This window comes from Podarcis filfolensis (genome assembly GCF_964270895.1).
Source record: "Podarcis filfolensis genome assembly, chromosome: 2".
Classification (NCBI taxonomy): domain Eukaryota; kingdom Metazoa; phylum Chordata; class Lepidosauria; order Squamata; family Lacertidae; genus Podarcis; species Podarcis filfolensis.
In genome coordinates this window covers 51848764-51860370 of record NC_139605.1, presented here as the reverse complement: position 1 = coordinate 51860370, position 11607 = coordinate 51848764, and the positions used below count along the sequence as shown (strand labels likewise).

General features: G+C 43.1%; 1 protein-coding gene across 13 annotated transcripts in view; it reads left to right on the top strand.

Moving 5' to 3' along the window:
- Positions 1–11607, top strand: part of DOCK3 (dedicator of cytokinesis 3) — a 139937-nt gene that overhangs the window by 121842 nt on the left and 6488 nt on the right. For 7 of the 13 annotated variants that reach the window (XM_083603191.1, XM_083603197.1, XM_083603196.1 and 4 more), the window contains 3 exons: positions 3591–3709; positions 4698–4785; positions 11014–11136. In XM_083603191.1, coding sequence (XP_083459317.1) covers positions 3591–3709; positions 4698–4785; positions 11014–11136 — 330 coding nt within the window. The remainder of the gene's footprint in view (positions 1–3590; positions 3710–4697; positions 4786–11013; positions 11137–11607) is intronic. The other 6 variants (XM_083603190.1, XM_083603200.1, XM_083603194.1 and 3 more) reach the window with 3 other exon arrangements.

Here is an 11607-nt window from a genome sequence, read left to right as displayed (position 1 = left end):
GATGTGTATCTCTCACCAAGTATTCAATCTGGATGTTTGCCAGATAGACACTAGCTGTCATTTCCTTAGATTATGTCTATCACATTTCTCAGCCTGGAGAGAATACAAAAGCCTCCCAAGTAAATATACTTAAAAGACCATTTGCTTAGTGCTTAGTGCGGTTTGAAGGTGGTCCCCTGCTGTGAACTCATAGTAGGAGCTGTCAGGTCAATGTTGCTGTTTAGTTTAGACTTCTCCTTTTCTCTGCTTGGACAGCAAGTCACAGCTGTTTAATCAGCACTGAATAATAATAGCATTTAAACATTGGACTTTGATGTTAAAACAAGCTCCTAGAAGGTTTCAGCAAAGATGAACAAATCAGTTCATATTTGGGTTACATGCAAATTATTTAGAAATATCAGCAGTGCAGTCTTCTGCATGTTTACTCAGAAATAAGTCTTATATTGAATGGTACTTACTCTCAGGTAAGTGTGCATTGGATTACAACTTTAGAATTGATAGTAATTCACAATACTTTTATGAGATACCACAAGACTGGTTCTTTAATTTGTGACAGACCAACATACTACCCCACTCAAAGTTAGTATTTATATGGCACTTTTTCATAGTAGTTAAAGTAATTCATATATAATATTATGGCAGTAATTCTTATATCACTCTGTAAAGTGGGTGTGAGGATCCTGTGGCCCTCTAGATGTTGCTGGAAGGCATGCAAGTTGTAGTTCAACAGTATATGGGGAGCCAAAGGTTCCCTACTCCTGCTGTAAAGTAAACTATCATTTCACCTACATTGCATGACAGGGTAGTGGGAATTTAGACTGAGATAGTGGATTGTCACAGCGTCACATGACAAGGGCATTGCCCATCCCATTGGCTCCAGCATCCCACGATGCAAATAGGTAGCTCTAAAAAATTCAGTTTTTGTTGTAATTTATACTGCATTTCTTTCCTCAAGATCCCTGTGATGAGACTTGCCAGTTCTCCATACGCTTTGCTTTCCCTTCTGAAAAATTAGTTCAGTGTGAGAGTAATATGTTCTGATGGAAATTATTACCAATGAACATCATAGGCATCCCCGGTACAACGTGGTTTTACAAACAGTGACACTGAAGTTCAATTTTGAGTGGTAATCCCGCAACAGATCTTGCTCTTGTGAAAGGTTTCATGTTATTCTCCTGCAAGACTTTTGAGAAGAACTGTGATTGCACAGCTGCATCACTCAAAGCCTTCTCTTAATAAATGAAAACACAGTGGATTGTATCCAGTGCTGTCCTTGCATTTACAGGAAGCTATTTGATCCAGTGGGAATTTCCAAGAACGTAAGGGAGGGAGGGGATTTTTTTCTCATTTCCTCTTCCACTCCCAGTGCTCCCTTCCAGTCTGCTCTAGGGGCTTAGGGTACACACTTGAACAGTGCAGGACATGATATGGGGGCTGCAAGGGAAACGGGACATTTAGGGGAATTACCTCCCTCCCCATTCTATGCATGGAAGTCTTTGAGGGATCAAATCACCTTTTGTGAATAGAAGGACACCACTGGATACAACTCACAGTCAGGCTAGTATCCTTTTTAGCACATGTATGGTTAGGGAGGAGTAGACTATGGTTAGGGAGGAGTAGACTCTTCTCAGTAGAAAGACCATATACTTCCAGTTACTATAGTTTTGAGGGACAAACAAGGGAAGGCTCTTGTTCTTGTGTCCTCCTTTTGGTCTTTTTAGGGAATCTGATTGACCACTGGTGCAGGGAAATGGTGGGTTTTCGGCGTTTGAGTACCAAGACATTTGAGTACCAAGGTACCACTGTACTTCAAAAGGCAGAGCTCACCATTCCAAATGTGGGACTGCTGCTCTTTTGCTGCATGTTTACTGTAAGCATGTCATCTGAAATACACACTTCGGATGTGCACATGTATGCATTGTGTAAAGAAGCACTAGACTAATGGGCTTTCAGCAGGTCAGTTGCATATTTTGAAGTTGTCCATAAGCACCTGAATGAAGCAACAAACACAGCCACCACCATGATACCCTACCTGCAGATAGACATATTAACAAATAAACAAAAAGTATGGATGTATGACTTTTTGTCTACCAAGATACTATTCCTACAAGTTTGGCTGAACAGGTAGAATTTCCAAAGATCTGACAGTTACAAATAAGTAACGTGCATTTTTCACGATTTTCTTTAACTTTTAAAAGGAGCTTTTGACAAATACTGCCCTCTGTTGATGACTTGAAGTCACATAATTAATAGAAAAGCTTTCAGGAAGCAACTGTTGTCAACCATGTTAGATGAGCAGCAAAGGTATTGTTTCATGTGTTTTTCCAAATTGATGGTACCCAACAGCTTCATCTGTACTTCTAGGATAAATTGAGGAATATATTTTAAAAGGGGGAAATCAGCAGCGTACTTTGTGCCATAATACATTTACTGGTGCTCCTAAAAGATCAGTATTTTATATTTCGTGATGCAGAAATAGGACTATCTGTGATATAAGTGAGTAAAAGAGACAGTATAAAACATTAATGCTTATCTAAATGAACATTGTGAATGCTAGGATGGTCAAATTATTTGTGTTCTGTGTTTGTAGTGAAAACATTTAATCATACAGTGGAGTTTGAATTTCTTTGAGCTTAATAACTTGAGGGAAACTCTAGAAAGTGTGAAGGTTTCTCCTGTATTGCTAACCATATTGTTTCTTCCTTTTGTGCTAAATCTCAGTCTATGACCTGCATGCCATGCTTCTGTTCATGTGAAATCTGTACCGACTGGAAATAACACTTGTGTTTAATATTATTTGTGTGTGGTCAGATATTATTCGTGTGGTCATAGAAAGTTTGCAGATGGGACCATGTCAACCCCAGTAGCAGGCGCAGCTGCAAAATACGTTGTTTGCATTTGTCCTCTAAGTACATGCTTGTGGCACAGATATGCCACAAATTAAGACCCATATTAGCAGCTTAAATTTGTGCATCAGATTCTGCACATTAATGCATCCAGTAGGGGAGATAGTTTCCATTGTTATCATTATCTTAGGTAGCTGTGCATTTCAACCTGTATCATAATGAGTAGGATTTCCCCATCAAAGATGTTTGCTTTGAGTGCCCAAGCAAACATTCATCAAAATGACAATATAATGTCAATAGGAATCAAAACCCTTATGGAAGAGAGATATATTGAGAAGCTCTAGGTTCTCATATTCTCATATTAAGCTTAACTGCTTGTTAATTACACAGTTTGTGGAAGCACACTTCTTATGTTCTTACACCAGCAGTTGTTGCCTTTCCACATAAGAATGGATCTACCAAAGGCAGTTTTATTTTGGTAACATGGGGCTTTCAGAATGCATTCATTGACCTGCTAAGCGGTATGCTACAGACCCAGCAGCTTGTCTGTGTTGCTGTTTTTGTTATGCACTGAACACTAGAGCAGTGATTCCTGTGTGCCAATTAAGCTCATTTCCATTGTACGCTAAAATGTTATGTTTCATAGTTGTGACTCATACATCTTAGGAAGACTAGGTGACTGGGCCAAAGAGCATCTCTGTTGTGTTTTGTCATGTGTACGTGATTGTTCTCACTTGTTTACAGGCTCTCCCTCTCTACCAGATAAGTATCGTCATAATCGGGAGCTGATGATGTTATTACCGATGCACCGAGACCGACCTAGCAGTGCCATGTACCCTGCAGCTATCATGGAAAATGGACAGGTAACAATTTCAGTATTGCTGTTTTTTCTGAATGTGCCAGGACATGAAATTAGCAAACAGATCCATTTTCTGGACAGGAAAGGACAAATGTTTTGGAAATGGGAACTAATGGGAAGAAGGAACTTGCAGTTGACCTTACTTAGCAAGATAACTGTCCCCAGTCAGCTTCTGTAAGGCTGTTGTTTGGCTACCAGGCAGTGCTGTAATTTACCACATTTGGTCCACCTTTCCTGTCTGCCTTCCGTTCAGAAAAAAAGAGCGGGGGGAAAGAAAGGGGTTCTGAATCCCATAGCTAGGATTCATGTGGGTAAGGTGAGAGGAAGGGGGATGGCTTTAGCGATTCCTGGCCAAGGGAGTAGCAGAGTAGCCAGCTGATGGACATTTCAAACAGCAGGCCTCAGCACACAGGGCTGGCAAGGCTGGGATTGCCCTAGTCATAATGCACTAAAAATCCCAGGCAAAACTTATTGGCAATAGCTGAGGGCAGACAGGCCCATGCCTTTGACCAGCACCTGTATCATTGTACCTGTCAGCTTCCTGAGCAAATTCAATAAAGGAAATTGCAGCTTCTGCACCCTGAGCATGTGCTCCTCTCAGGGAGATCTGTAGAGCAGCCACTTTGGGGGGGGGTTGGAGGGTGTTCCTGCTCATTCCAGTCCAGTCTCAGTCTTGGGAGGTCCTTCCAGCAGAGGAATCAAGTTATACCCCAACCCCTGTCTCTTACTGGTAGAAGGGGCTTAACTGGAAAGTTCTCCAATGCCCTCCTTACTCTCCCTAGAGCATGATATTTATGGTAAAAAAATTATTCTGCCTTCATTCAAATTATTATTATATAGTCATAATAACATAGGCACAGAGATTGCCTTTGTAACATAAAACAAATGTAAACAATCAGATATCTTGTGAATCTTATTGGGGATATCAAACGGCGTAGTTACAAACTGTTGTTTAAGAAGTGCAAGTATTTGTTGCCTTTCTTCTCTCTTAGCACCCAAACTTCCAGCGAGCCTTGCTCCAGCAAGTGATTGGACCGTGCAAACCCTGCAGCGATCCCAACCTTTCTGTTGCTGAAAAAGGTATTCCTTGCCCTATTTTATATTATTTATTTATGACACTTATTTCAGGCTTTGCTTTTTGCTGCTTTGCTGGATCCAGAATCTACAGCTAGTGCTGAATGCTGTAGCACGGTTGCTGACATGAGCAAGACTCTGCTCAGAGATCTGCATTAGTGGGTGAAGTTCAAGGTGCTAGTATTGGCCTATAAAGCCCTAATCACTTGGAAGCCAGTTTATTTACAGGATCTCCTTACTTCATATGTACCCACTTGACCACTTGACTTAAATTATTTTTTAAATGTTTTAATTACTTGTTTTTAACTACTTTGCTGATAATTTTAATATTTCTTATCAGCCCTTAGAGGTTTTGTTGCAGTCAAGCAGTATATAATTTTTTGTTAAATACTATTAATTAATTAATTTTATTGTCTCATTTTATGTTCATTCAGAGTGTTCTTATCACTATAATCTCTTAAAACCATGTGTATTTAGAACAAGCAGTTAGTCACACAGCAACTGCCCAATCCATATATACTCCTAGCAGAATATATACATTTGTGAGTCATGTTTCAAATATGACAATCTCCTTCCTGCATAGAGATTATCTACATAAAGGGGAAACGTCAGTTAAGAAGCAGCACTTTGGAAAGGTCAGTAATCCATAGGCCAGGGGTGGCCGACTCTCAAGAGACTGCGATCTACTTTCAGAATTAAAAACTGGCAGTGATCTGGGTCAGCTCTAAGTTGGTGAACTTTTTTTAGGGAGGAGAAAGGCCCCATTTTTTAGGGGTTAAAAACAGCTTTTTTGGAGGGAAAAGTTCCATTTTTGTGGGGGTTAAAAGCAAAGGACAAAGGGGTAAAGTCACTCACAAAAAGATCGCTATGGATGAAAACAGCATCAGAGAAAGCTCTGTCTTCCCTTCCAGAGATCAAACAATGAAGGGTGGTGCGGGGGGGCAGGGCAGGAGTCAGTTTTAGGGATGCTAAGGAAAGGGAGCCAGAGATCGACCGCGATCTACCAGAACCTCACGGGGATCTACCAATAGATCACGATCGACCTGTTGGGCATCCCTGCCATAGGCCATTGAAAGGGGAGTTGGTGTATATATCAACTGCACAACATATACAGCTGAAGATGCTTGGAATGCTCTCCCTAACCGGCTGAAAGCACATGTTTGGGTAAATCTGGAGACCTGTCACTTTCCCTTTTTAACATTGATTTTTCTTGACAGTAGAGTGACATTGAACAGCTTAAAGCAAAATCTTTTCAATTATAGCTTCTCTGCTGATGAATCTAATCACTGAAGACAAACTCTGCAGCCGATGGTTTGGCCACTACAGGACAGCAGGGACTTTCAAAGATAGTTTAAGCATGAGCTAAGCCTTTATTTGGGATAAACCATCCAATATCAGAATTGCACATCAGGTTTTCCAAGCATTTTAGTCTAAAATACGATAGACACAGCAGGGAGGAGGGTATCGAATTTGCCTTCAGTTAAGATATTCCATGTTTTGTTTCTGGTTTTCATGTGTATTCTATACAGGTGGTGACCTTCAGATAGATAGTGATCAGTTTAGAGCAGTTTCAAAGCATGCACACAACTTGCTCATCCAGTGGCAGCAGCAGGAAGTCAGTACGTATAGGCTGAGTGAAAATGATGCCTGCTACGGACTCAAAAACTGTGGATTTAGGTTCTCAGTGAGAACAGAATAAGAAGGTTTGTTAAACAAATAGTGAATGGTAGCTTCATAACAAGGTGAATGTTGGGATGGGAAACATAATTAATTCATTGTGAGGGCCCCACATAAACTATAATTCACAGCATTCTCCTCTACAACCAAGGCTGATGTATACTTTTTGCCAAGTCTTGTGTCAGAACTCCCCTGTCGGTGAGATTCTGTTTGATGTTTGGCAGTAAGATCAATGTTAAGGAAAGGTCTGGGCAAAGTCTTGGTGATTGTTTTCATTGCTATAGTTTTTTTTAAGCCTCTTATTTTCTGTTTGACTGCTACCATGAATTTTATAAGTGTGTTACCTTTATCAGGAAAATGCAACTCTTTTCTACTTGTTTTGTCTAATTAATGTATAAGGAATTTTGTTTTGTTTTTTGTTTTAAAAAAAGGTTTGGGACCAGAGGAAAACAAACTTACCTCATCTTGGTCATCGCGGCACAGTAACAGGCTCTGTTCTGCATACTGAAATGTCTGTTCCTTGTTCTTTGTTACTGCTTCCTTCATCCTGCTTTTTTTAAAAAAAATCTGTAGTCTAAAAGATATCTTCTTGGTCTCCTAATAATGCTAATCTATCTAAACTGCTTTCCCATTTCCAGTGAAAGGTCAGCAGAGTAAGTTGATTGCTCCACCTAGTGGTTACAAGGCAGACAGCAACCTTTTGGGAGATAGGACTCCCAGCAAGAATCCAGTTCTGCTCCTGCCATTGGTCGCTACTGCTCTCGCTGATCTTTCAGGTTTTCTCTCTGAATTTCTTCTGTGACAGAAAAGGAAAAAATTAGGAGTTAATAATAGTCCTCTTTCCCTGTGGCCATGTTCCCCTTTGTTTCCCTACACTCCCCTGAAGGAGTTGTGGTGATTGCTCCTTTAAAGAAGGCTACTAAGGCAGAATGGGAGATTTCCCCAAAATATAAAAAGCTGTACCTATTGTGAATACATTTTACACCTTAGAAACTGAATTCACTGACTCCCTTAAAACCCCTAGCATGTATTGTCCTATTTCTCTCTTAGTTTCTGAAAATCTACTTCCCAGAGGTGGGGATTCACAATTAAAGGACACCACTGAATGCAGATTGAACTATGCAATCCATAAAACACATGAAGCCCCCACCCTGCCCATTAGAGCAGCACGAACAGCCTCTGTTTTTATCTAAACATCTATAAGATAAGCTCTTAGATGAGCCCTTAGACCCATCAAACCAGGATACAAGTTGCACATGTGAAACCCTACTAAAAATCCATTGCTCAGCTGCCTTCATAGCAGATGCTACTATGGATACCTCTCAATGTGCTTCTTGAGCCCTTGTAGCAGATGTGGTCACCAGATGCACTTAATGCTCAAACACTGGGATGTAGACACTCTTATGTCAGCCTCTCCATCGCGTCATATGCAGGAGGCAAGCTTCTCAGGGAGGATGCCCTAAAGGACATCTTAGTCTAGATGACAAGTGGAAGGTATTGCTAGCATACAAGACGGACAACAAGCGGCAGAATAGGCACTGTTCTCCACATTTCTACAATCAGTCCTTTTAGAACTACTGACGAGTTCCTGGTCAGTTAAAAAAAAAAAGCCGTATCCCCCCAACTTATCACCTAATACATTTTGGAGAACTCCTGTACACCACCGAAAGCCTCATCTCCTTAGCCCTGGAAAGATTTCAAAAAGCAAATCTGCAGTACAGCCTTAGCCAGTGTGGTGTAGTGGTTAAGAGCGGTAGTCTCGTAATCTGGGGAACTGGGTTCGCGTCTCCGCTCCTCCACATGCAGCTGCTGGGTTACCTTGGGCCAGTCACACTTCTTTGAAGTCTCTCAGCCCCACTCCCCTCACAGAGTGTTTGTTGTGGGGGAGGAAGGGAAAGGAGAATGTTAGCCGCTTTGAGACTCCTTAAAGGGAGTGAAAGGCGGGATATCAAATCCAAACTCTTCTTCTTCTCTTCTTAGCCCTCATTCACGCCAATATAATGGTGGTGGCACATGTCCTTGGCCTCTGCGTCTCAGCAACTCCTTGGGTGAAGCACCATGCTTGGCCCCTCCAGTGGGCCCTACTGCCATTTCCGAAAAACATTGCCCTCAGCAGGCGCCTTCACATCAGGCTGTCACCCCAGCTCCATCACAGCCTGCAATGGTGAACTGACCTAGTCATCTTGAGGAGGGACTCCCCATTCCAGGACTCCCAGCAAATGATAATACCTTAAGATGCCAGACTCGTCTGTTGGGGCACACATTGCAGGGATCTCTCAGTCCAGGGCCAGTGGTCTGCAGCAGAATCCTCCATGAGTATCAACTGGCTGGAGCTTTGAGCCACCCACGTAGCCCTTCTGCACCTTGCATAACATCTCTCTCTCTGGAACATGTATGTACATCTGGACAGACAATACCAAAGCCAAATGAAACATCAACAGGCAAGGTTCAGCTTGATCCCCGAATCTGCAGCAAGAAACAACCCTCCTCTTGGACTAGGCAGGGATCAACATTCTATCAGTCACAACTACTGAACACATATACGGACTTAAGAACACTCGGGCAAACCAGGCAGAGTGGAGCCTGAAGCCCCACTTGTTTTCCAACTACTCCAGCAAAGCTTCAGCCAATGCAAAATCAATCTCTATATATCTAATAGGGATTGCCAACTTCCACAATTCTTCACCAGGTTTCACATCCCATCAGTGGAGGCCTGGAGCACTCTGCTCTCCCCCTGGCCACAGGGTCAACTCTATGCTTTTCCTCCAACTCCCATACTCCCATGGGTCCTCAGGAAAATCAGGGAAGAAAAGGCAAGAGTGCTCCTCATCACTCGGTTCTGGCCACATTGTCCTTGGTTTCCGCAGGTACTGAGCCTAGCACTCTCCTCTCTGTGGCGACTCCCCCAACTACTGGACATCCTAATTCAAGGTCTGATCCTTCACCCAGATCCTGCCTGGTTGCATCTGACTGCATGGTTTTTGACCAGAGATGGCTGACAGATGGATCTCACTCCAGACATCATAGATATTCTGCTGCACTGCAGAAAGTCTTTGACTCTACGTATCTACCAATTCACCTGGAAATCTTTCCTCCTGAGGTGCTCTACTGAAGGGTGTAAAGTCAATAACCCCAGTAACTCTACCATCTTAGAATTCCTTCAAGACGACCAGAGAAAAGGCCCAGTGTGCTAAAACAACAGGCAGCAGTGGTCTCCTCCATTCTCTCAAGGCTGAGCTCTCCTTCCTTCTCCTCCCACCCACTCCTGAAACACTTTCCCCAGGGAGCATCTCTTAAATGCCCTCTGACTTTCCATAGATTCCCCTCCTGGGACCTTCACAGGGTTCTCTCTGTGCTTCAACACCCTCTTTTTTTAACCTCTCAGCAAGGTGGCTCCTTTCTTTGAAAATGGTCTTCCTCATCACAATCACCTCCACCTGCAGAGTCTCCAAGTTGAATGCTCTTTCTGTTGCCAGACACCTCTGCGTCTTCCATAGAAACAGAGTAGAGCTAAGGACCAAGACTCCCAAGTGTCTTCTGCAGATTTCATCTCCGGAAGGAGATGGTTCTTCTCTCCTACATCCCTACTCCATCCTCTGGAAAAGTCCTGACATTCCTTGGACGTCTGCAGAACCCTGAAGATTTACACTGGTGGAACTAAAGCCCATAGGCTAACTGAAACCCTGTTTGTATCCTTCCACCCACCCTCACCAGGCAGGAAGATGTCCTCTTCCACCCTTTCTAGGTGGATCAGGGCATGTATAGCGCCAGCCTAAGAGGTGCAGTGGTTTCCTATCCCTTCAGCACATCATGGCTCATTCCACAAAAGCCACAGCAGCCAGGGGTATGTTTTCCTCTCCTTCTTTTCTACAGGAGATCTGCAGAGCAGCTACTTGGGCAGCACCCAGGACCTTCAAGCACTGCCCCCTGGATGCCTACACATCCTCAGACGCAGCTTTGGGCAGAAGGGTTCTGCAACAGGTCCTCCCGCTATGAAGCTGCACTCTCTCCTTAGAAAGACTAGCTGCTGACCCTTTCACTGGAAATGGGGAAAAGTACAGTTGTACCTACCTGGAAGGTAGCTTTCCATTTCTTGATGAAAGGCCAGCAGACCTTGCCCTAGTTGGTTTGGCTACAGGATTCTTGTTATTAGCACAGTCACATTGACATTAGGAGGTAGCATGTTTCTTCTTCTTTCTATCCTTACACTCCCGGCTGTTGAGCTTGGCGAGTCTGCATCCTGGATGCATGCTGGGAGTCCTACCTCCCAAAATGTTGCTGTCTGCCTTGTGACTGCTAGGTGGAGCCATCGCCCCACTCTGCTGACCTTTCACTAGGAAATGGAAAAACTACACTTCAGGTAGGTACAACTCGTATTTTTCTCATGATCAAGAAGTGCACAGTTCTCTTACCACTCGCTGCCTTCAGAGCAGGACATAACCTAACAGCTTGGGGCCAGTCCCAAAACTCACTTGATTCAGTGAGTTTAAAAAGTCAGCCTTCAGTCCCATCAGATATTACAGCATTACCCAAATTCAATCTGTTTCCATCCTTCAGCTGTTCCAGCAGCACCAAGCAGCTGGAGTCTGGACAGCGGAACCAGAGAGGCCTTGCCATTCCTGTCTACTCATGTTGGGAGCATCCTGGCCCCACCAGTACCTCCCCGAAGCCTGCCCCATGGTAAGGAAATGGCCAGTAGGTCTGCAGAAGAAATCCTGCACTAATGCCCAATTAAACCATGTGAAAGCAAACAGTGCCACCTGTTTGCCTTCTGAAAAATGAAAAAGGAGTAAAAGGAAGAGAAGGCTACACCAACTCTCTTGGCTGACGATTTCATAAATCTTAAAAAAACCAAAAAAAAGCAGTACTCTAAATGTGCTTTGGGACTGGAATTGGGCTTATGAGTGATGTACACTAGCCCAGTGTCTTGCTAAAAGCTGTACAGTACAATCCCATGCATGTTTACTCAGAAGTAAGTCACACTGAGTTCAATGGGACTTACTACAAGGTGTATGGGATTGCAGCCTAAGTTTAACAAATAAAACATTGAGCTCCAGTTATTGAAGATAAATTAAGGTTTCAGATATTTAATGCTAAAGAGCCTGTTGTCTTGCCACGGGAGCCTTGATATGATAACTGCGTGTGTTACAC